This window comes from Lissotriton vulgaris, chromosome 6, assembly GCF_964263255.1.
Source record: "Lissotriton vulgaris chromosome 6, aLisVul1.2, whole genome shotgun sequence".
Taxonomy (NCBI): Eukaryota; Metazoa; Chordata; class Amphibia; order Caudata; family Salamandridae; genus Lissotriton; species Lissotriton vulgaris.
The window spans coordinates 1,544,080,148-1,544,106,660 of record NC_141694.1 but is presented as its reverse complement, the minus strand read 5'-3'; the positions used below and the strand labels follow the sequence as shown (position 1 = coordinate 1,544,106,660).

Sequence of the window (26,513 nt, the reverse complement as noted above, 5' to 3'; positions counted from 1 at the left end):
GATAGTTTAAGGAGGTGAGGTTACTCGTCTGACACTAGTAAGATAACTTTGTGGTTAGAACACGTGCTCAAGAGATCTATATCCAATATCTGGTTATAGATGTGAATCATTAAATAGCCTACTGCAAACATCTGCTTGTTTTTTTTACCATAATATGTATTCCCATTATTAACATACATATAAGCCCTGTTTATCAAATCAAAAATCAAACTTGATTGGGCAGATGTGGGGGTCATGGAAGATCTGGACTGGGAGATCGTACTCATGCATCCCCGGGAAGTAGCGATTAAATCAAGGTTACGCCTCATTCAGTTAAATGTACTCCACAGAACGTACTTTGATAGAACACCGCTCCTTAAAATGGGGAAAATAAGTGACCCGGCTTGCCTTCGGTGCCGTCAGCAACAAGGGAACTTCTACCATCTACCACATTGGTCACACATTTTCACTGAACTGGGGGAAGTCCTGGGGGTGGAATTGTCGCCGGAGCCTAAGCTGGCCCTGTTGGGCATGACGAACGAGGTGGATCTGCCCCGCCCACTGCTCATTTTCCTGGTGTTAGCACTGGTAGTAGCAAAAAGAGACATAGCAAAATACTGGGGGGTCACAGAGACACCAGACATTGAGGACTGGAGACGGGGGCTAGACCTTTATATGGCAGCAGAAAGAGTGACATATAAGGCGAGAGGCTGCCCCAAAAAGTTCCGCAGAGTATGGGCCAAGTGGAGGCAGTACCATGGACCGGAGGGAGGGCAGTGAGGGAGTACACCAGAGGAGAGGGGGGGTTGCGAGATCGCAAGTGTAATTCGGAGCGGAGCCGAAAGGGTAATACAGCTCTATGTGAGATCCCTGGAAGGCCGGAGCGAGATACGAGAACACAAAACTCTACAGACTGGGGTTTCGGGTGGTGGGTGTCGGGACGGGGGTAGATAAGCTGCACACTACTATGCATGTGTATCCGGAGAAACTATCATGAAGGCAGCCGGAGGCGTAAGAAGTGGCTCATCGCATGACTGTAGCCGTGGTTTCAGTTTAAATGTACAATGGGGGAAGGGGGGGGGATGGTTGGGGTTTAAAAAGAAAAAAGCAGAAGTTTTACAGGACTTTGAATGCCTAAACTGGCTCTGGAAAGTATGCTTTTACGTGCAATTTACACTTGCCGCCCGACCTCCGGGGTGTGGGCTGAATGGCCGTGTGACACTAATTGTGCATAATCTTCCTAAATTTGGTTCAGTTGAAGTATTCCTTACAGGCTGGTATTTTCTGTGTTTTCTGCAATAAAAATAAATTAAAAAAAAAATCAAACTTGATTTACAAAAATTACGTTTAAAACCCGCAAGGATCCTGCATGGCATCATTTTTGATCCTTGTGGGTTTTTTAATTAATTTTTGTAATGCAAGTCAGATTTTTGATTCGATAAACAACTTGGTTGGATGGTAATGATCGTAATACATATTATGGTCAAAAACATTCATTTTGTATTGTGTGTATATATCTTGGAAACGTGTGAACTGGCATTCAAGTGCACCTTTATCTGTTGCTGAATCTGTCAGGAAGGTTCTAACTGCACTGTTCTATTTGACACCTAGCTGCTCCCAGCGGGCGGACAACTCGAACAGAAAAAGTCAATTATTATCCTGCGAAGGACAGCGCCTGCCTTCAGGGTGCAGTTTTGAACATCAAAGTGAACTGAATGTACATGAACCCCCGAATGTGTAGTGGTGTCAGCACACAGTGTAGGGGCATATTCGATAAGATCTAGTGTGACCAACCTGGATTTTGGTCCATCACTGTTACTGACCTAGAATCCTACTGGTCCACAGTCTGTCCCAGCACTGGTTGTCCCATGTAATGTTTTTCTGAGGACAGTCATTACTATTGGGGAAGAAGAGGCTGGTGTCCAAATTGCTAATGTTCTAAAACTGGCTCTCCAGTTTGACCACACTTTATTCTACTAAGGATGGTGTTCTTCTCTCTGTACACATATCTGTCAAAGTGGGCACATTAGAAATAGTACCACGAGTTGTAGAAACAGGTATTGACAGTCAGTAAGTTTGCCTTCTGTATATTGCATTCACAACATACAAGTAATAATTCAAAAATACAAGAGGCACGCAGATCCACACGTACAGATATTGATTTCACACAGTTCAGTACACTGACTCCAGCAGTAATACATACAACCTGGAGCATCAGAACAGGATCATGTGCAGAGCCGGTCCTAGGCCTTCTGAGGCCCCGGGCGAAAGGAAAGATGTGAGGCCCCTCTAAGTGCCTTACTGCCTCCGCGAGCGCGCTTTTCCCTACTCTGCGGGGCCGGCAGGGGGCCCCCTGAGCGCGAGGCCCTGGGCAGCTGCCCATACCGCCCATGCCTAGGACCGGCCCTGATCATGTGTATCTGGAGGCACGGGGTGATGCAATTCAGAGGAGCAGTGGTGGTGGTGCATGGCAAGAGAGTGGTAGGTGCAGTGAAGAGGTCAACACTAGGTATTGCGAATCACAGGAGCACTGAGTTATGAACAGTTCATGACCACAGGACTGTGTGCAATTTTAATTAAGACACTTTATTGAATTTAATTAAACTAACATTTGAATACGGAATATCTCCTCATAGAGGGAGGTTAGTGATTACACAATATGCTTTGAAGTAGCGTGTTGGCACAGCAGGAAGTACTGCGTAGTTCTTATAAACTGAAAAAAACATTCCCAATTAGGAAAAGAGAAGATCAGCCTTTCCTTTGTTTCAGTCCTTCCACCCCCCAACTATTTTACCAGTTCCTCTTCATTATTAGAAAACATATATAGTGTTTTCTACTTAGTGGATATCAAGATGATGGCCATCTAGTGATGATGGTGCAATTTGACACCTACACTTAAGGACAGTGTGATTAAAGCATATACCGTCAGAGGGCTCCCCAGTGAAATCCGCATGTAAAGAGATTGAGTGCCTTCAGTATTGGTGGATGCGTGAGAGATGAGTGGCCGTCTGAGATAGAGGTCACCAAAGGTTCCTGTATAACCTAGAAATCTATAGGGTGCTCCTTTGTATCATGGATATGCTTTTCCATGGCCATCATCTTCCACAGTCGAGCATGTCCGTAAGTGATAAGTGGTGGGTTTTTCCAGTGTGCGGCTGTTGTCACTTTAGCTGACCCCAAGTATTTCCACGTTGTTAGGTTATCCCCTTTTGTTTAGTAGTCCAATTGGGCTGTTTGTATATCCAATAAAACTGTGACCACATCGTTAGGAATTGGTAACCCAGAATTTTGCCCAATTCGGTTAATACTTTGCCACAAAAGGGTTAAATGTATGGTCAATACCACTAAATTACCATGTGTGCCACAGTATCTCCAGCAAAGTGGGCTACTCGGTGGGTGGAATCCATGTAGTCTCACTATGTGCCACTACCATTCATATATCACCGTATAGTGTGCCTCTCTGCCTAAAATGCAGATGGTGTTCATTGTTGCATCTCATAGGTGTATTCTCTGGGCTGCAGAGATTTCTCTTTCTATAGCTGCTGACCACTTATCTCTATTTGGATTCGCAGTGTGTTGCGTTGCGCAGCGTCTAATCGTAGACTATAATGTAGAAACTATCGCTCTAGTGCCAGGATTAATCGTACACATTTTTCAATGTATTTTGTGTTAGCATCCTTAATTAGGGAATAGGAGATACAGTTCTAATATGGGCATAATGGAACCTTTCAGATTCCTCCAAGTTAAAGTCTATAATGAGCCGATTGAATGATTAGATCTCCTCCGTTAGAAACTAAGCTTGAAATCATAAGACAGTTGCTGTTGCGTCAACTGTTAAATGGAACTCTGCATACTCCCATGTTCTGAGCATGGTACCAGTATGGCTGCTGATGTAAGTGTCAAGAGGCCTGTCGCTTCTGGGTTTCCAGATAATGCCCCATATTGTTCGCCCAGCTACCGCTGTAGCAATATGAGGCCATAGTTTGTCCATGGCTTTCGTACTTCACTCCGTTATCACACGTAATTAGACCACCCAGTAGTGAACTTTAAAGTCTAAAAAGGCCAACTGCCTCTCGTCTGATCTTGCACATGGTTATGTATGCTAATCTTTCACATTACCAATGGGTACAGTGACTGCCCCAAAAAGGATTTTAGTTTAGTATGTGAAAAGAGTCTAAGATTGTCATACTTCACTCCCCATACTCACACACAGCTCTAAGACCCCCAGTTTAGTATAGCAGAAGCCTTTTGCAATCTTCAAAATGCCTAAAATGGGAAGGGTTGGCTCTAGCAGCTTTCACCCCATTGGTTAGGGCATGACAAGGAGTCATTCCTAACCCCCTTGCTTCTACCAGACATAAATGTGTCACCTCAAGGCTGTTGGTGTAAACCATGGCTATGGCCTATTTCTACAAACATTGGCTTTCCCACTCAAGGGTACACCACCACCACCACCAATACCACCACCACCGCCAATACCACCACCACCGCCAATACCACCACCACCACCAATACCACCACCACCACCAATACCACCACCACCACCAATACCACCACCTTAGCGCCTCTCACTCACTAGTAATAGCAGGGACACTGTACGAGGCCGGAGGTGCAGCCGAGACCATCTCTCCCTTCCTCCATGCTTGCCATAAAGTACAGCCCACCCTGCACCAGGAGGTGAAGCCAGGGCCCTACTACAGCTGCTGTGTTTTTTATTAGGGCAAAGATAGCAATGACATTACGCAATGTCACACTGAAATCATGGAGAGGGAAGGCAATAGCCCCCCCCCCCGCGCTCTTCCTCCTGAGCCGTGACAGTGTAATCACAGAGCGAAAGGTGTTGGATAGCATTGTTAGTGTTTATAGCTCAGATCCTATGGAACACTCACTTCACACTTTGTGTCTGTGTAATTTACAACACTTACACATATTCACTGCACTATTTATCACTACTTTGAAGACGTCACAGGCCGGTCACTTCATCTCATATTTACAATCTAACAAACGATTGTGAAGGCCCTTTTTTCCCCCCAATGCGAGAGGTCTCGCATTTGAGAGAGTCTAAGCTATTAAAGTATTGCAAATAACAATGCTTTTTATTTATGTATTAAAATCCAAAACATAAATAAAAGGCATTGTCATTTACATTGCCCATAGCTCAAACTCACGTGAATGCGAGACCTATTGCATTGCAAATGCTTGTTTTTTACTTAGAAACCTGCTTTTCTAGCTGGTTAATGTAAACTTGGGAGCTAAAGAAGGGAAGGAAGAGCTTGAAACCCAACATATTTTACTGTTTTTAAGATTATAAAATTACCACTTTGTGAAGACCTGATTACTCATCGCAGTAGGTGGATGGGCAGTTGTTAAATAGAAGCAGCTCAGAAATACGACGAGCCCTTTCTCGCTGCACAGCCATTCGATGATTGGCTGAAATGAGTTTGGTTGCCACCTGACCGGTACCGGCAACAGTGGTATTTTAATATCCCGGCAGGCACACAAATAAACAAAAACACCAAAAGCCAGCAATTTTAGCTTTTACTTCTACATACTTCAAACCGTAAATATACATAGAAAGCACTTTCAAATGTGTTCTAGAGATGCAGTTAACGATCCCTGAGTATTACTTAAGCAAACAAATGTAGAAAAGTAAGGTTAGAAATTAAAACATACGATTTTGTTTAAAGTCCAATTTAATAGCCTTTCCAGACTCAAAGTACCAAATGGCAGGTATTTTTCTCTTGGAAAGGTGGCAATCCTATCTGGAAGTAGTAAAATAACATCATATGGCAAGAGGCCAATATATAAAACGCATAAATTCCAGAAGAACAGTAAGTCCCCATTTTATCATGTGCTTACTCTATCTTCCGTTTAGAACAGCTACGACTCAAAATGTCATGGCGCTCTCCAGTTTAACTCCCTGCGTCAAAACTAAGAGTACAAAAGAAAATCCAAAGAAATAACTAAAGATTGGCTGGTAAAATAGCGCCCTCTGCTGATAAAAGATGTTTTGAGCCTTTATCTATACTACTATTATAAAGAGAGAACTTGCACCTTTGGGCAAGGTAATCTCGGGAACCAGAGTGCCAATCCACCCACCCAAGACATCTTAGAAAACCTCAGGGCAAGCAGAAGGACATAGGCTACATAAATATAAAAATAAAACGTTGTTTAAAATATTAATAAATTTAAAAAAGTAGTCCCTTGCAACTAGCGCCGGCCGCGACGTCTGCTTGAGGGCAGGAGCGGCGTTCACCAGAACCAGGAAGAGCGGAGGACAACAGCGCCTCTAGGAGCTGCGGAGAGGCGAGAACCGGAGGAGCAGTGGCAGCGCGGGGAGGAGCACCGCTCGAGAACATGCTGCCCCAGCCACCTTCTGCCCCGGGGTAAAAATGCCAGTTGCAAGCTTGACAGAGTGAGAAAAAAGCAGACACGCTAAAGATGAGGTAAGCCTATCCAAAGACCTCGACTAAAATAAACCGCACCTAAGTCAATGTTAACCGCTGAAATGCGCTTTGAAATTCCTTTCTAGAAATGCGCGCAGATTGACTGAAGGTCGATAAAAGAGAAGAGAATGCACTGAACGCCTGTCTAACAAAGCCATTGTTTTACAGGGTTTGAACACCATTAAAGGATCGGACAGTTAGCAACACGAGCGACCCCTCACAGAAAATATCTCAAATTCTGGTATACTAAAAGCCTTTGCGTGACATACAAGAATATTAACAATAGAGGTCTTTTTCTACATTAAGATTAATAACACACACGTATTTTCTAACCGAATCATGAGAACGATTACTGCTATGTAAACAGAGACAGAAAGCAGCAGGATTGTCACTGCCACAGCACAAGGTAGAAAAACATTGAGTCGGGCGGGAGGGGGGCGGGAGGGAGTCGGTGCGGGAGGGGGTCGGGGCGGGAGGGGGTCGGGGCGGAAACAGGTGTACTGCCCCCAGCCCCTTTCTGCCCCAGGCAACGCTGGGGCGGGCTGCTAGTTTTTAATACATTTGTAAATGACTTCAAATGGATTGTCTACATACGGATAACTATTATACCATTCGAACTTTCCGATATAACATAGCTGCCATGGTTTCAGATTGCTTGCGTGTGACATTTCTATATTTTCAGTGTCCTTATGAGTGACATTCAGCGACAATGTGTGACCCTTAGCGTGACACTTTTTCGCGAGCAAATTCAAGAAATAAGGACAATGGAAACATACATTTGCAGAAATTACACCCATGTGAGAAACGAGTAACTCGAACAAGATCTTGAAACTTGAGAAAAATAGCAGGAAATGAAGGGCACTAACTTATAACCTTTGTAACCTGATCATACTGTAAAACAAATGTGTAACCATAATACGAGACATTAAAGACATCTTTCAGAGGCATTACTTTATTATAGTTCTGCGCACATATGCAGACACGTGCACTTCAATACCAAAGATTCCCTACGCAATGCTGGGATTACTTAGCATATTTACAACAAGGGGTGGTGAGGGACCGAGTCTCTGAATTAAGCAGAAAACTCTCACCCAGTCAAGAGATCAGGGCTAGATCCAACACCGTTTTTTAGCTCACTGCACCATCCCAGTTTCAGAACCTGGCTGTATGCAAATTAGTCTGTTCCTGTCCTAGTGCATGATGGGAACAGGGCAAACCAAACTACAAAAGCCAACTTAGCAGTCAGCACAAATTTACACCTTAAAAATTAATCAAAACTACCAGTTCAAGAATGCACAAAAATGATCAAACAAATTGTAGGATGCGACTCGTACGGTAATATTCCAATGTAATTATACCCTTACATGACATCTGGATACATTCGTAAAATGAAACACAAGCTCTATCCTGTTGAAACGTTCGCTACCAATGACAACGATTTTTCTTTGGCAACAGACACCTTTTTGAAACTTTCATAACTAACTGTTGTCAGTTTAGCATCTAACACCTCCCAGGGAAGCGATACAGCTGATTAGAGGGTTCCCCAGCCCGTGGCGGCACCGTCCATCACAGCCCAAGGAAAGCAGTGAGTAGTGCTGTAACTAACGGGCTCAGCCGGCTATAATTTCAAGAATAAATAACAGACCCGAGAGTGACACTCACTGTAGAGCCACGTATACCGGCCACGCTGAGTCTCCGGCAGTTGCGAGCCAGCCCGATGGCCCGCGTAGCATGACCAGGATGAGGGGCACCAATACTGGCAGTGGAGCGAGCAGGTGGGTGCCAACAAATTTAGAACTAACATAATTGACACCCGCTTGCCCCGCGGAGCGGCCCGCCTAGCCAAATCACGGACACATTGTTGCCCTCTACGTGACGCCATGTCACATGAAGCTGGAGCAAGCGAGTGCAGCTGAGCAAGCCCCCAGGCTTGGCCGGCGTGACTGAACCCACCTGGCAGATAATTTGTAAACCTACCTTTCTCAACAAATTAATCTCACAGGGCAGAAATGCACTGAGTGTGCAGTAAAAGTTAGTTACACACTCTGTGGCTGCCAGAGCAGTGTGTGTCACGCTGTTTTGTTCAATCGAGTGCTAATTGTATCGGCGCTCCTGTCTCTGGCGTGTCGGCTCAGGAGGTGCTGTAAATGGGCGACTTTGCATTTTAGTGCAGTGATGCGGACCTACACACTCAAATGTGTTAGTCTAACACCTGATGCGTGATACTTGGCAGGGCTGTATACCGTGTAGGGATTTTGTGGACACTTGCTCTACATTGTTGTGGAATGCAAGTAAAACTGAATAGTCAATAATTCTATGAGGGTTTGTGTAGGAAGATTTATCTATATCGATTTCTTGTATGGATCTTATAAGATGGTCCGTAATATATGCACTTTGGATGCTCTATGTGAATGCATGGTTTTCCTTGTTGTTTTCCTTTTTACACTCCACAACTCCTGTTTGCTTCTCTTCACAACCCTCTCCCAATTGCTTCTCGCAATTTTCCCAGAACCACATGCACATTTTTTTCTTCTTTTTTTACAATCAAGTTTGTGTTATTCGGTTTTACTATCTGAAAAAAATTACAAAATACACCACCTACAACCAACTGGCCGGTGGGTCAAAATAAAAGAAATAAAAGGAGAAGGAGAAACAATATACAGAGCTTAATTTCACCCCATCCCAACTCTTGCCTGTCCTACCCTAACCCGGAGCTATGCCCCCAAGCCAGTCTTTGGAAGGTCCGCCATTCCAAGCAGTCAGGACACCTCATCATATTTTTTTTGTAATTTATTCTTTATTTTTGGAGTTTTATATAGCGCTTACATGACCCAAAGGGTATCAGAGCGCTTTACAGCATCATACATAAACAGAAACAAATAATAAGAGTACAGTGGCTAATAAATAGAATATTGGAAGTCACATAGATTGCGGTCATTGACCAGATACAAATAGATGACGGTTGAGGAGAAATTCTTTTAGTTGTCTCTTTAAGATCGTGAAGGAGGGATTAGTCCTGATGTGGGTAGGGAGGGAGTTCCAGATTTTTGGGGCATTCCCAGAGAAAGAGCGGAGTGGGCTTTTTGTTGGTCTTTTTGGGGGGATTAGGAGGAGCGAGTTGGAGCTTCTTAGGTTTCTTGATTGTCCTGCTAATGTGAGTTTGGCTGCAAGGTAGTCCGGTTTGCCTCTTTGTAAGGCTTTATGGGAGAGACAGGCAGTTTTGAAAGAGCAGCAAGCTTTGATGGGAATCCATTTTAGGTCTTGTAATGCAGGGGTGATATGGTTGAATTTCTTGGTCCCGGAGACCATTCTTGCTGCTGCGTTTAGGGTGGTTCTCATGGGGGCTATGTGTGTTTTAGCGGTCTCAGTTAGTGTGGCATTTCCATAGTCCAGTCTGGAGAGCACTAGGGATTGGGTTGCGTTTTTTTGGTCATGGTGAGGGGATTGATTTTGTTGAGGAGTTTAAGATTGTAGAGGCATATGTTTTCACATATGCATATATAGGTTTATATATGTATTTTCTATATGCTCTGGGATCCCACACATGGGCGGGGATTATTCATAGATTACGACTATTGATGAGTATCCCCTGGATGAGAAGTGATGCATATACAAGGCCTGACTTCGCCAAGGAGAGAAGGTAAGGTAAGATGCTCAGGAGACGAGCTAAATGGGTGTAAATTATTTTGCTGACACCCCCGGCAGAATTTCCTCCACTTTGACATATAAGTCTTGTTGGTGCCATCTGCTCTAGATTTGGAGAGAATATCCCTGCATTCAAGCGCGATTCTCAAATTCTCAAATTCGTAGTACCTAAGAGCCTAGTGTGCAAGTGGAGAGATGTTGGCTCTGGATGTCATACCTGATCTTTGTTCAGAGTCAGGAAAGACTGTGTTGGTAGGAAGCAAATGGGTTGGTCTCTGAAAGGAGGAGAAGCTCCAAAAACGAGTGTTGTCTGGGCCACTTGGGAGCGATAAACAGCAGACTTCAGTGCTCCACCTTCATCTTGGTGAGGACTCTGGGAATCAGTGGGATGGGGTAAAAGCGTACGCATAAATCCCAGACCAGTGCATCGAAAGAGCATGTGAGAGGAAATCGACTGACGTAAAACCAGCATTTTTTATTGGCTTCTGTTGCAAAAAGATCCAGCGCCGGTTTCCCCCACAAGGAGAAAATCCTGTTCAGCTGCTGTTGGTCGAGTTCCCACTTGTGGCAGCTGTCCTTGGTCCTCCTTAGGGCATGCGCAAGTGTGTTGTGGATTCCAGACAGATGCTAGGCCTTTCAGGATATCTTATGAGCCAATCCCAAAGCTCTTGGGCTTGCTGAGAAAGCGTCAGAGATCAGGCTCGTCCCGGTTCGTTGATGTAATAGATGCTGGTCGTATTGTCGGTACGAACAAGCATGGAGGAGTTCACGATCCTTGGGAGTAAAGCTTGTAGTGTGAGAAAAATGGTTTTGAGCTCAACTGTTTATGAGTAGAGACTTCTGACCGGTTGACCACCTTGACTGGATTTCAAGGTGGTCTGAAATCCAGGACTGGCCTATCCCTCCATGGATGAGTCCATAGTGATGATGAAATCTGGCACTAGCGAGAGAAACGTGAGGCCTTGAGAGAGATGTGGTATGTGAGACCACCATGACAGTGTGGGCAACATCCGAGGAGATATTGAGATCAAGTCCTCGAAGACCCTTTGGACTAGATCCACTGGAGTTCTAACCCTTCTTGCAACTGTCTCATCTTGAGGCACACCAAGGGGCCCATGCTTATAGCTGAGGAGATCACGTCTAGGAGTGACTTGAATTTGTTCTGTATGATGTCGAGATCAGCTCCAAGGAATGTTATGATCTGACGGGGCATAGTGGAGGACTTTCGCCAATTGACAGAGGCCCAGCTAGCAAAACCTGGAGAGACAGACTTTTGTTGCTTTGGTAGCTTGTCCTGGCGTTGGGGCTTTTAGCAGCCAGTCATCTGGGTAAGGGAATACCTGAGGACCTTGCTTCCTGAGCGCTGCTGCTACTAGGGCCATGCATTTGGTGAATATCAGAGTTGTGGACTTTAGACTGAAGGAGAGGAACTTGAATTGGAAATGGTACCAGCCAATGTGAAAATAAGATATTTGCGGTGCTTGGGATAGATGGGGCTATGGAGATCTAGGATCTGTCTCCTCTCCCCTGATTTCTTGCGGATGAGGAAAAGTAGGAGTATAATCCTTTTCCCTTATGCGATGTTGGGACCTTCTCTATAGACCCTTTTGAGAGGATTAAGAGAGCTTCTTTTCGCAATAAGTGAAGACAAGGGGTAGAGGCTCCCTTTGGTGGAGTAATTGGTGGTCTTTTCGTAAATTCCAGGGTATGGCCATAGGTGACCAGGTCCAATAACCATCTGTCTGAGGTGATGGCATGCCAAAGGGGATGCAACGGTATATTTTCTCACCAACAGGAAGAGAGGATGCCACAGCTGGTAACTGGACAAAGCCATTGTTTCCAACCGATGTCATGGCTCTGATGGAACGGTCGTCTGCAAGGTCCTTGCTTGGAGAAACCAGCTGTAGATGATTGTCTATACGAGTGTTGCTGGTATCCTCTCCTGTACTGCGGTTGGTATGACTGGTATTGTTGTGATCCACCCCAATATGAGGAGAACCCATGGCCAGGCACTCCTCTGAAAGGCACCTTGCGGTATTTGAGTGTGCCTAAAGATTTCACAGTATTGGTTTCTGTCTTGATGACAAGGAGAGCGGCATCGATATGTTTGCCAAACAGTGCGTCACCATCATAAGCCATATCCAGTCATTTTGACTGGACCTCAGGTAGAAATGAGGTCACATTTAGCCACCATTGGCGTCATAAGACAGCTGCACCAGCTAGCTGATGGAAGCCTGTAAATGCGCTGTCCATGGAGCAGTCTATTATTTCAGACAATCCACTCACCATTGAAAAAAAAAACGTCTTTGCTGCCGGGCGTCTATTTTCCGGAATGAGGTCAATGAGATCTCCAATATCAGACCACATCTGGCAGTCATAGCAGCCTAGAATGGCGAGGGAGTTGGTTGCCCACACCGCGATTGCGGAAATGGTCGAAAACCTTTTTCTGATATCTAGACTGCATCCCTCCTTGTCAGGTGGTATGGAAATAGGAGTATACAGGTTTTTCGACCTCCATTGCGCTGCCTGTGAGTTCACAGAGTCAGGCTTAGGGGGCCCATCAAGCATGACAGGGAGTCCCGAGGTGCTCTGTACTTTTTGTCGATGCGTGGAAGGACAGCTGGTATAGTGTTCCTGACATTTCATGTTAAGCTATGAAGGGCTGTGAGCTGCGCCAAAGAGGCCACTGTCTTCATCCGCCTCCTCAATGTCCAGTAGGTGGCTAGGAGGCAGGGGCGAGACCTTACTGGGTGAAGTGACATCATGGCGGAAGGAGGTCCTGGAGATCTTGGAAATCTTTGTAGTCATTAATAGAGGCGTCAACAGTGGAGGAATTACAGTGGCCGACGTCGAAGGGACCACTGCCGACAGGACCACCGTTGACTAAGCAATAGTCAACGTTAATCATAGTCAATGGGAATGCCGATGGAAACATTGTCAACAGTAGTGACGTCGACTGCGTTGGCGGAAACTTCATGGATGCCTGAATTTCGTCGACAAGATGGGAGAGTTGATGGCGGCCGTCTTCTTCACCGGCATAGATGATGATATGGTAGTGGTGGTCGTCAACAGTTTTGATGTTAACAGAAAGGTCATCATCAACAGATTTTGAAGCGGACATGCTTTAAAGAAGTGTCAGCATGAAAGGTATGAAGACTGTCTCTGGCAGAAGGTGTCCACAGGCCAGATAAAGTGGTCTCTGAACAGAAATGTTTTTGCTTCTCCTTTTTCTTGGAGTAGTGAGGTTGATGGAAAGTCTTGATAGATTTTCTGGACTTCTCTGAAGTTCCTTCAAGGGATCTGACCCCCTAGTGAGACCTGGCAGAAGAATCATAGTCCTCCACAGAAGATTTCGGAGTCTTGGTCTTCTGAAGCCATAGGAGTAGCCTGCCTTCCCTGTCCCTCAAGGTTATTGAGGATTAGGTGTGGCAAGTCTTGCACTCCCTTACCTCATGCTTGTGATGGAGGCAGTAAAGGCAGTCCTTATGTGGATCATCCACAGGAACTCTCTTCCTTCCGCAGGTCTTGCAGGGACGGAAAAGGCCTTTATTATCAGACATATTAGTAAGTAGTTCAGTTGAATCAAGCTTTTGAAGTAAAAATACTGAGCAGAGCTCAGGGAGAATCCCTTCACACGAGTCCCTCAGATTATAACACTGTGGCGATAATCTGAGGGACTCAGCCTCTCTTGGGAGTGTGCTAGCAGCTGATTGGCCATAGTTAAAGTTTTGTCCATTTTAAAAAAGGACATAAATAGGCTATTAAACTCATGGCCTATCGTAATTATAGCCTATGATAGTTTTTTTATTACTGCTTGATTATGGTACCTGTGGACTACCACTTCGAAGATGGGGAATGATTCAAGCATGTGAATCTATGAAAGGTACTCCAATACTGGGTAACTGGTGATGCGAGGGATGCCTAACCCGCCTTCCAGTGTCAGCAGGAACATTTCTCGAGCAGCAATACAATTAAAGAGTTGCTGAAGAGGGCTCAGCATTTAGTTGGGTGGGAGGAGAAACATCGATTGAGCCAGCAATATTTATCTCAGAAAGTCAGCACCAGTGCGTCCCCCCCTGAACTGCTGCCTTACTCTGAATTAATCGCTTACACCGAGTCTTTATCACCTACTAATTAAGTTCAGCCTCAGTCGTCTTCAATTTACTTTCGCTTACACCTTCATTGTGCCTTCGCAATCCACCTATCTTCAAACCGGCTTTTCTTCCGGTTTCATGAATTCAGCTGGCTCACATATTCTATGTCCTGAAGATGGTCTCTAGCAATTGAGATCGAAACGCCATAAACCCCCTACAACAAGTACTCCTTATACTTTGTATAAATTGTCTCAGAGGAGTTTACCTGTGTGTTGTCAATGCGATGTATATATATTTTTAAAGTCACCCTCACTTATCACATCATGCTTGTTTTCACTTTCTTTATGTGAGTACCTGAACTATATATGATTGTTTGCTGGAAATAAATCGTATATATATAATTTTCTAAATCTTCTCTTGTCCCTGTGCATACACTTCATTGCTCCCTCCAGCATTAATAGCCTACCCCTGGAAATCATAACTGCTGGCCTCATGCTTGGTGCAAATTTCTGCATCTTTTTCTAGGACAAATTTTGGCCACATTAGAACCTTTGTCTTCCTTAAACAAGGTAATAATGTAAACAATTTTGAATATGTTGAAATTCATGCAAGCTAAAGGAAGAGGAACAAGTCCATGTGAACGTATGTAACATGTATGCAAGTGTACAGGTTAAGCCAACTTTCTCACCAAAACCAAGAAGAGTTTGCTAATTGTGTGAAGGTGGATACCTGACTATGGTTACCCCAGATTTTTTGCCTAGTGTTTAGCTGGTTTTCGACTTAGTTGGCCTGGGATCCTGCTAATCAGGGCCCCAGGCTATGTGCTCTCTCTGTAAAATGGGCTACATGTACTTAAGGTACATCTCCAATTTGACATTGGGTCACCTTATGAGCCCCTGTACAGTGTACTATAGGTACCCAGGGCATAGGTGCATCCAAGGACTACCAGAGGCTGCAACATGTATTATGCCACCCCTGGCTGGCCACTCACATTGACACAACTGGCTGATCACTCAGCTGGGTCAAGGTCCTGTAATCACCCCTTGCTTAGATATAGTATTCCTATATCTAACCTTATATCTAGACACATATACACCTATAAGTCACTCCTATGGCAGGCCTTAACAATCCTGGAGGCAGAGTGCTTGGTTTTATGTGAGATGGTGCTCTAGCATGAGCTGAGCCTGTCTGCAGCTTTCGGAACAATGTCCTTATAGCTGTTCTAGGATATAGCCATACCATACACTCTTAAGTGCATTATGAACCACGCAGTTAAATGCTAACTCTGGTTTGGATTTATCAAAACATGTCGTATAAGGTGTCATACGCTTTGGAATACTACCCCCTCGCCAGTTCTGGCGACGGGGGTAGAATTCGACCCTTCTAGAGGGAAGACATGTTGTTCCTACTAATCCCGGTTAAAGTTAACCAGAGCCTCAGCATCACAAAATGGATGCTGCTGCCACATACACGAGTCTGACCTCCTGCTGCTGGGAGTCCTTCCAGTGAGGGACGTGGACAATAGGTTTCCTGTCTTGGGAGGTGCTAGCACCACCCCAGACAGGCTCTTGTGTATTGGGGCAGGGAGGGCTGAAAGAAATGAGACACTGCCTGGGGCACACAAGGTGTCCCATGCATAGTCCAGTTCAAACCGGTGCTGGGGCACTCCAGCCCCAGCTCTGGCGCGAAACTGGACAAAGGGAAAGGGGTGTAACCATCCCCTTCCCTGGTCCCACCCATAGGAGGGCCCTAGAGGGTAATCCAGCCCCTAGATTTGTTATATAGGTAAGAGCTGAGTCCCAAGACTTTAGATTTATCCTGACTGAAACTTGAAACGAAACTCTGGACCTTTGACATTCTACCTGGAGATAGAAGACTGAAGAATCTCTCTTGTGGTCAAAGAGTGACCATCCTGCACAAGCAGCCAACTTCGATTACTGCGTGGGTTGCCCTTGCCAAGGCTTGTTGACTCCAATCCGGAAGCCGACACTGCCGACAGCGAAAGCCTTCGTGGGACAGTCTGTGCCTGACGCCCGGTCATCGTCGACGCCTCCTGGTCCACGTGGCTGCAGAGACAAGCTTCACGACATCACCTGATTGCTTTGCGACATTGCCTGGTTCCTTCCTGGTCACTGGCTAGTGACCCAGACTCTGTCCCCTCTGCTTTCAGGTACTCTTCATTCTCGATCCGCCCTTGGATCCAACCGGACACTTCTCTCCTGGTCGCCTGCAGCATCTTTCTTCACGGCTCCATAGGATTCAGCGTCAAAACCCGACACACTGACACCTATGCACCCGCTTCCTGTGGGTGAGGTAACGCGAGTACTCCGGTGCTCCTGTGGGTATTCACTATCCAACTGTCTAGGTTTCAAGTAAATTTCATCGAGTCCAGTCAGAAGTGCCCTAAAAGAACTAGTTTCTAACTCCTTCGTTCCCATTCATTCTCTATGGTAACTTGCGTGTGAGTAAAGACTCTGCACACACCTCCCGTGGGCCTCCTGCTTCCTATCCCTTGATAGTACAGCATAGCCCCAGTGATTCCCTAGGCCTATTCATTTTCCAAGCAGTGGTACTTATACCACTATTTTAGTATATGGTTTAGCGTGCATCTATGGCCCTACTGTATTTTGTGCAACTTATTGTATTTTAATTAAGTATCTTGTTATATGCTTGTGCCTCTGACCTCATAAAGAGTTCAGAGAGATTGTTTAGAAATAAATACATATATATTTTATATATATATCCTGTGTGGTGTCCTTTCATTTGGTATTAAAGGGGTTAAATATGGTAAAACAGCTGGCTTCACATTCCCTCTTGTGTTTAGCCTAAGACTGCTTTGTCCATGCTACCACTAGGATAGCTGGTCTATAAGGTTGAATATACAACCATCACCATAAGGGTTGTTTGGACTGGTGCAAGGTGCTCACTAGAGAAGTGAACATCATATACCTGGCCAACTTCTCACACGAATGACCAGGTTTTATAGAAAGGTCTGGGCACTTTGCATTTGGATATAACAGGTTACAATTTCTTTACACCGTTATCTAATATTTCTATTTTAAAATGAATTGGTTAGAATTCATGCAAGCACTCCTTGTAAGCAAGACCTTTATGAGAAGCAGCACCTCCTCATGGCTTCCTCTGACAGGGCAAGATAATTAACTTTTCTGTATAAATCTTTTTTTTGGAGGGGCGGGAAGGGTGGAGGGAAATATTTCTTATAGTTTTTATAGTAACAATTTATTACTGTGTGATCACATAACAAATACAACAATAATAGCATCACACTTAGGGTATACCAGGATTTTCCATAATTCAGAGGTATATGCAGAGAATGTATCTAATCAATTACATTTGCCATATCTCGCAGGAACAGGTAAGTATTGCAAAAATACAGTATACATCCCTAGGCCCCCGCCCCCAATCACCGATTAAGTAATGTAGAAATGGTCTTTCTGGGATCCAAACATCCCAGTGTACTTGTTTAGACAACCCCAGGAAGTATACAATGCCTATCTACTATTGAGCAGTGGTCCATACCCATCAACCACTTCTGAACGAGGAGGGAGTTCAGTGGAGCTCTTATTCCATACTCAGTAGCTCGAAAGACAGCAGGTGACTGTGGGTCCAGACGCCCCCAACTTTGAAATGTCCAACATTTGCGGTGTATCGTGTAGGCCTCAGGCAAGTCCCCAGCCATAGAGGACTTTCCCGAGTGATCTTTGTCTCCGACTTCTGTATAAAATCTTAGCTCGAATATATTTCATACCCTGAATGGTAGATTTCACATATAAAAGCATGAGAGATGCATGTAACTTGTAACCGCACAGCAAATATGACACTGATAGCATCAGACTTCGGGTATATTTGGTGTGGCTATCCTGCCAGACTTGTCTGCCAAAGGTACCTATAGCTCGTGAGAAAGCTTGCATTTCTTTGCCTTTAGGAATCCTGCAAACTGAAATATTGTTGCATGAGGTTGTAAGATGCGTTCAACATACAGGGAAACTTTGCTGTCCCAAATTTAGGCATGTGATATATTTTTAACCTGGTGGATAACTCTTCTGTCTGAGACCCACTTCGATCAAATCGAAGTGAATGCTGGTGGACAGCACTTAGTAATTTATTTTGATAAGAGTTTTTAGCTTCAGACTTCGAAATGTTTCTAGCAACCACTTCAGATAACCTAATCCTAAGGCTGTAGCTGAAAATGGCTACACAAGGTTGGACACCATAATCAGGCGGTCTTTTGGTGGCCTCTAATGCCCCCCTAAAAACTTTCAGTGAGGAAAAAAGCAAAGCTGAATCTGCCAAAGGTACATATTGTTCAGTTACAAATTGTCTCCTGCACGTGAATGAAAGTCTAAAGTTATCCTGCATGTTTTGGCAACAGAGCCTGAAGAAAAGTTGTCTGCTAGAACAGATCCCTCTGACTGCAGCCCCGTTGCTTCAGTTGAAGGGGGAACCCCACAACTTAGATTCTAGCTCCACAAGAAATGTTCAGTACCAATTACTGAGCGGATTCCTACAGGCACACAACATTTTCCTCTGTCTCTCGGCATTCTGCACCATCTCGCCTCTGAAGGAGCAAATAGGCTTCAAGGGGCCTTGCTCACCAGCCACTTTAGCCATGATGGAAACCGATGCCACCAGTCCTGGAGTAAAACTGAGTAAGGAAAAGCTTAGGCAGAGTAAAAGACGATCTCTGGCAGGCTGGCATCAATTCATCATGTAGCTGGCAGGGAAGATGGTTCTCTTCAGAACAAGGCATAGTGGAGGGTGGAGTCGTGCATAGAAGCGCCCCAAAAAACCCAACCCCATGTACCAAGAGTGAGTCAAGGAAACTGGTGTGGTCTTTAAGGCGCCACTTGAAATGGAAACCAAACCCCAAGGTGATATCTTTCTCCCTTCAAAACATCTCATAGAAGAACAACTGGGGAGGCGGCCATGGAAAAGCATTTTAAGAATCTGAGTACTGAAAAGTACACACCAAATGGGAACACCTGTCATTAATTGAGTCGGTAACCAGCTGTCTTTTCTAATAACACAATTCAGATAGGATTTAACGAGTCTTCATTCCACGACCGATTTTGGAACTATGAATCATACCTGCTAATTCACAATATGAATGCAGGTGGAAATCCCTGGACCCACCAAGCCTGTGCGCTTCCTGCTTGGACTGTGCACAGAGAAGGTAAAATAGTTTGGAAGCTACATCTGTCTTGGTACCTTCTGCATCATCTGCCATCAGGAAGGAGGTTCCATGGGAAGAAAGACCATTTTGAAGCCCTAATGGAAAATGGCATCACCAGTCCTGAAGCAAAATGATAGAAGCAAAAGTGCATCTTTCATTATGTGAGGCAGGCAGGCAAGAGTTCACCAGTGCAGCAAGCAGGGGCTTCTCTCCTCTTCAGGACCAGCCAGATTCTCTCCTTGCAGTGGTCAAGAAAGGTGCTTCAAAGTACAAGAGCATTTTAAGAGGTGTTCGAGCAAAGGTTCTAATATTTATTAATCCAACATTAATTTCAATGTAAAGTGTCCTCAACTGTATAGCATTAAATAATATGAAACACCAGGACTGCAAAATGAAAAGAGCGGGGCTTATGGACGATTTGTACATTTCATTAGGACCATTCACCCGTAAGTCTAGCATGACATCTTACCCAACGTTGTTCCATCGAGTCCCATAATGCACTTCATGACTTTGATGATTTGTTCTGCAATTGGAGCCGACATGGATGCTGCATAAACTGCACTGTGTGAATGGGTTCGTAAGTAATCCACGAGCGTCTTAAAATAAAAAAATATTCATATAACACATTACTACAAATAATTCTTTTCACAGCAACAACAAAAAATCTGCAATAAATCAAAAGGAGGCTGATTAAAACCTACCAGCTATAAAGCCTGGATTATAGAATGCCCCTCAGCCGTCACAATTAAAATGCTATCATTTGGTGAGATAGGAAACTGTCAAAAACTGGCCAGGGAGTGCTGACACGCAGTGCTGCTTTTTAAATGGAAACAACTTGGCAGTGAATGTAGCCAGCTGCATCAGCCACACTGTAACTCTTAAAAGGACACTGGAAAAACAATAACATTTCACAAATGTCAGAATGAGCATCTGGATGCCCACCACTCATTCTTAGAGGTTAGAGGTAAAAACATCCTGGGGGAAAGGTAGATTGCAAAAACGTTATCAAAAAGGTCTACTGGAAAAAAGGGACAAAAGTTATGGCTATCACAAAAAAATAAAATGATATTTTTCAGGGCACAGGTAAGCGTACTGGGAACTGGGTGTGGTACAGGGTTTGCGCTGAAATGACAGGCTGAGACGGGTAACAGGAACAACGTATTTTATTTATAGACATAAAGTAGAATGCAGGAACCCACGGCCACACAGCATGCAAGCTGACCAGCGAAGACTCAACTGACTCTCGCTAGGCAACCCCCGTACCCGGGATTCCAGGAATCAGAACCATGAAGAGAACAAGATTCTGAACTAAGTTAAAAGAACAGTGAAATGAAACATAAGTAGATGAAACTGTGGTGCATGTGTATCAAGCCCATTTCCTGTTCACAAACGTTTGCGAACTGGAAAAAGCCTTTTGGGATGTATCATCCCAAAAGGCCATCGCAATATTGTGAATCGTTAAATTTGCGATTCCCTATTTTGCAAATTCATTTAAGCAATTGCAAATTGTGATTCTTTAAATGCAATGAAGGAAGCACCCAAGTTGTGCGATTTTGGCTTAAGAAGGCGCAAATTAACACCAAGTTCAGGTTGGTGGTAATTTGCACTTTCTTAGAAAAATGAACTTTTTTGCATTTTTCAAAGTGCCCTTAGGGCATGTTTGTGCACCACATGTGCACACATAAATATTTCAGGGGTGCTACAGGGTGTACGTTTTGACACCTCTGCACCCTTGAAATTGCATTCGCAATTTGCCAGTACCTAATGGGTACTCGCAAATTGCGTATGTCTTCCCATTCATTCCTATGGGCCTTTAGGCCCACAGGAATGAATGGGAAGGTATTCCTTAATTGTGAATCGCAATTTTGGGATTCGCAATTAAGGAATATGTAGGCATTGCAATTATTATTGCGATTCCTACATGCATAGAATTTTGCGAGTCCTTAATAGCGATTCGCAAAAAATCGCTATTAAGGACTTGCAAAAGGGCTATTTCATACATATGCCCCATAGTTACAATATAAGTAAAGCATACCACACTGGGGGAAGGGGACATCCTTCCGCTATTTAGAGAGGAACATTTACAGTGAGATGGTAAAGGGAGGGGACTAATAAGGGCTTTCAAAATTCAGGGAACGGTAGCGTTAATGGACAGAAAGGGGTTATTAGGGTTCTGGTTTTTGTAGCGATAAGGGATAGTTAGGTCTTAGTGTTCAAGGAATGGTAGCATTAAGGGGTAGTAAAGATTTTTTAGGGCTCAGGGAAGGGTAGCAGTAAAGGGTGCTTCAGGGTGTTTAGGGTGGTGTTCTAAGTTAGTAAGCGTATTTAGGGTTCCGGGAGAGATCACTAAGGTCAAGTAAGGATTTTTTACATTCAACGATGGATAGCGCGAAGAGATAGTAAGGTGTTTTTAGGGTTCAGGGAAGGGTAGCATTAAGGGGTAGCTTAGGGTTTTTAGGGTTAATGGAAGGAAGCAATAATTGGAAAGCAAGGGGGTTTTAGGTTCAAGGAAAGGTAGCGCCAAGGGATAGACAAAACACTCTTACCTCGACAACTTGACTTTAATGTAGTGAACATTTTAAAAGTCTACAATTACATACACCAGAGAAAGACTCCCAGGATGGGAAGTAAAAGACACATTTATCGTTGTAATGAATTCAAGGTTACAGCTTTGAATAAAAAGTGTTTGCAGTGCATTAAGAACTTTTCATAAGACCCCTTGAAACAGTATTGGGATTTTTTTTAATTGCTTACCCTAAATGAGTTTTGAGGTGCAAGAACAATAATTTAAGCAAATGGACGGTTGTCCAACAGTAGGTCTTTGGTCCAAAACAGACAAACATCTTGCATTGCCAAACGTGTTCTTTGATGCTTTAACAGACATGAAAACTAAAGATTAAATCATATAAAATGAAGTGACCTTTTCCGTTACAAGCTGGGCTTGAGGACTTTAGATTTATGTTTATGTTGGTCAATATTGGACAGCGTCAAGTATGACTCGATAAATGGGAAGAAGGAGCAATCTCTTCCTTTACATCTAAGGAACACGAGTCACAAATTTGGAAAACCATCACATATTTCACTGGCAAAGACGGACATCTTTCCCACGTAATAATAGCCTTTGTTTCATGAAATTGCATATTGTGTGGAACAACTGACTGCATCAGGTGTGGGCAGTAACACTGATCCAAACGGGAAATTGCCATGTCAACTTCACTGTACTTTGGCCCACTTTGAGCATTCCGCACTTCTTATACTGTGAAGGTATGTACCGTTTGGGCTCTGTAAAAGGGATAAGATGAATTTTACAGTGATTAAGGCTACACAATTCATTAAAAACAAAACAGTTAGGTCGAGGAACTCTTTGATTTTTATTGTACAAAAGCCTTTTCAGAATACAGATTTTTTAGGCCAGTCTCAAATGTTGGCTGTATGTTTGTAGGTGCGCATCTTCTGGCTTCTGTGTTATTATTTAATGTTGATGCTTTGAATGTATAAGATGAGCGAATAACCTCAAAATAGTCCGAGGCTTCCTGAATGGGCCGAAAACTTGGCCCGAGCACTTTGACTGGCTCAAATTCTGGATTCCGGAGGGCACCCTCTCACCATGGTTCGTCATAGACAGGGCTCCAAGGCCCTGATCCAGTGTCCACCTCCTGGCATCACCACACCTCACCCCACCCATGGTTGTATGGATCCTTAACCATCGAGACAGAGGTGCGATCCTCCGGGATGCCTGCAAAAAAGGCACTCTTCACTTTGACTTGAGTTGTATCATGATATTCATTGACTGTACTACGTTGATTCAGATTCAGTCCAGGGAAAAGGGGGTGTCCAAGACACCGATGACACTTGCTTGACTCATCTAGGACTGAAGGGGGGGGGGGGGGGTTGGGGGGAGGAGTGATCTCGGTCCAGAGCATGACGACCCCCCCTTTCCCTTCGAGTGACCTACAGGAGACTGCCCTCCAGGGGACTGAGGGACCAATTCTCCCACCCCCCCATCTTTTTTTTCTTTCTGGAGTTGGAAGGTGGCTGGGTTTCTTGTGTGAGTTGATCCGGGGGCACCCCTTCAACCTACTGTCGAATGAGCCTCTGTTTACTTTTTGCACACACTTAGCGCTATGCATACTCATCACTGCCTTCCTCCCAATACGCTTTGAGGAGGAGCCACTGGTGGTTCCCCATTATGACACTGGGTTCAGGCCCCTTTTGTCGGGGACATGGCTATTTTCCAGGTTATGATATGAAACATCAATGGTCTGCTGGATCGGATCAAGCACACTGCTGTCCTTCGCTACCTGTCCGGGCTGCCTTGATTATGCAGGAGACTCATCTCCTGGGCACAATTTGTTCCTTCTTGTGCAGATTTGGTTATGATAGGACCTATTATTAGGGATGCGTCCGAGGCTGTAGGGGTGGAGCTATCCTTCTCCACAGATCATTCCCCTTGGTAGTGTCTCAGATCCGCAGGGCCCCTATGTGGCGGTGGATGGCAAGCTGCACAGCAAACCTGTCAACCGCCTCTCTCTATACGTACTGCCTTATTTATTGCCACAGACTCAAGGGGATTGTTTCAGGGTTTGCCAATGGGGACTACTATTCTGGTAGGGGACTTCAAAACAACACCTGATCCTAAATTAGATGCCTCAGGCCCTCCAGCAGGTCACCAACAGAGCGCAACACCAGGGCTCCTGGATGGAGTCCCTGAGTCTTTGTGATGCCTGGCAAACTTGCCATGCTACTCACCGGGAGAATACACACACAGGGCAGCCTCGACTAAGACTCTATTGAGGATTGGCCTTCTTCAATCTGTCACTGATATGCTCCGCACAACAGTGGCACATGTACTCCTGAGGGGAATCTCTGCCCACTCTCTGGTGCTTGTTAGTTTTGGAGCTCTGGCCTGATCCAGACGTCTGGTGTGGCGTCTTAATACCTGGTGTCTCAGATGAATAGTTCAGAAAACACCTCCCGATGGAACTCGGCTTCTACTTTGAGACCACTGTGGGTTCAATGGCCTCTGACAGCTCCATATGGGCAGATAGTACATCCACGATTTGGGGAGCGCAGGGCATGCAGGCTAAAGAGGGAGGAGCTTGCACACCTTGAATCCCACACCCTTCCTCTTGAAAAGCAAATTGGCACTTGACTAGACGCGACTGTGCTGGCAGGCGTCCACTCAGAGGTTTTATGAACACGGAGACAAGAATGGGAAACTCACCTACTGGCTTGCTATGGGCGGGATGAAATTGCATATAATTCCAGGTGTCTGGGATTCAACGGGGTCAAAACCTCACCGGCGCTGAGGAAAAGGCAGAAGCGTTGGTTTCCTACTATATTCCCACCACCCTCGACCGGAACGGGCCCATAATGTAGCTCTGACCAGGCTCACAACGCCCCAAACTGCAGACCTCAAGTCTGCCATCTTAACGGACAAGTTGGAAGGAGCTATGCGGGCCCTGGACACTGGTAGGACACTCAGAACGGACGAGTTCCTGCAGAATACTATCAGTGCTTCGTTCCGTGCTTACACCTCACTTGGTGAATCTGTACTTAGAATCCGAGCGGCGGGGAACCTTTTCCCGGGAGTTAGATGTGGCCACCATATTGGTACTTCTAAAAAAGGGGCAAATGGCTGATACATGTGCCTCCTACTGGCCCATTTCACTGATTAATACGGAGGTTCAGATTTTCGCAAAGGCTTTGGCGAATAGACTGCTGCGGGTGCTGCCTCACCTTATTCATACAAATCAATGTGGCTCTAAGCCCCATCGAGGCACCCAACATTGCATTTGCAGAGTCAATGTCACGCTCACCCGTTACAATATCACTGACCCCACAGCGCTTTTACTGGTTGATTTTGAGAAGGCATTTGACACAGTAGACTAGGTTTACCTGGACCAGATTTTGCATCGCATGGACTTTGGCCCAAAATACAGATGGCGTGCCCACCTTCTCTAGAAGAAAACCGCCACCCAGGTCCTTGCCAATGGAGAGCTTTCCACATCCTTTCCTATCTGCAGCATTACTCGACCAGGATACCTTCTATCCCCCTATCTATTTGGTCTAGCTATAGAACTCCTAGTTTTTTTTAAATTATTTTATTTTTCCTTCCAACCAGCAGTTACTTAGCATATAATACATTACATTTGACAAGCATGTTATTGCACATGACGCTTAGTAGTATATTACATACCAATTAACATTTTCTCCTTTACACCTGCATCCTATAGTGACCGAGACTCATGTGATTACTGATCTCGTCTTGTGTTGCCGTTGCACACTTTACATTGCATCTTACCCCTATGTGTGTCATTCAGACGGGTGGTGTGGTAATGACTTTGGTGATACTAATCAGCTTGTGGCTCTGGCTCCGTAGTCTCCTGCAAGTATTGAATTGGTTCCCAGAACTTTCTGGGCCGCGAGGCTTGTGGGATGCCTTCTTCGTAACTTTGTAATGTTTATTTGCAGTAATTCATGTCCGATCCAGTTTTTGAGCCTAGGTGGTCTTTTGCTTCCCCATCTTATTCCGAAGCGTCTTTTTGCAAGTAGTAGTGCTACTGCTAGGAATTTCTTGTGTCTGGCATGTTTGAGCTTTTTGACCCCTAAAATGCATACTTAGGGGGTATTAGGGATCTGTTCCAATAGCATATCTGTTAGTGTGACAGTGACTTCGCTCCAGTATGTCTGCAGTTGTGGACATGCCCATGAGGCATGTGAGAAATCTGCATATGGTGCGTTGCACCTCTGGCAGGTGTCTGAATCTCTGTGGCCCAGTTAGTGTAGTTTAGCCGGTGTGTAGTATATTTGGTGAATGAACTTGAAATGTATAATACGTAAGTTGCAGTTGGACGTGAGGAACGTGAGTTGTGTGCAGCTGTATTGCCAATCTTGCTCATCGATTGGCTCACCCAGTGTTCTCTCCCATCTGCCTAGAGCTGCTGTAGGTTTCTCAGCCTGTTCATCTTGTGCCACGTTGTATAGTCGTGTTACCAGGTTTTTCGGGTAGGAGCTGTCAGCAGACTTTGTAATGTGTTCAATTGCTCGGGTTTGCCGCGAAGGTGGTGTAGAATGATCAGATTGCCGTGCGTAGTCCTAAATACGATAATTTCTTCAGGGGGGTTTGGTGTGCCCACAGGGAGCGGCCGTCCA

The 26,513-nt window shown here is 44.8% G+C and overlaps 1 protein-coding gene across 1 annotated transcript in view; it reads right to left on the bottom strand.

Moving 5' to 3' along the window:
• SPTLC3 (serine palmitoyltransferase long chain base subunit 3) overlaps positions 1-26,513 on the bottom strand; it is a 748,918-nt gene that overhangs the window by 110,416 nt on the left and 611,989 nt on the right. Inside the window, exon 9 of the mRNA XM_086927721.1 lies at positions 19,828-19,954. Within this exon, the coding sequence (XP_086783847.1) occupies positions 19,828-19,954 (127 nt within the window). The remainder of the gene's footprint in view (positions 1-19,827; positions 19,955-26,513) is intronic.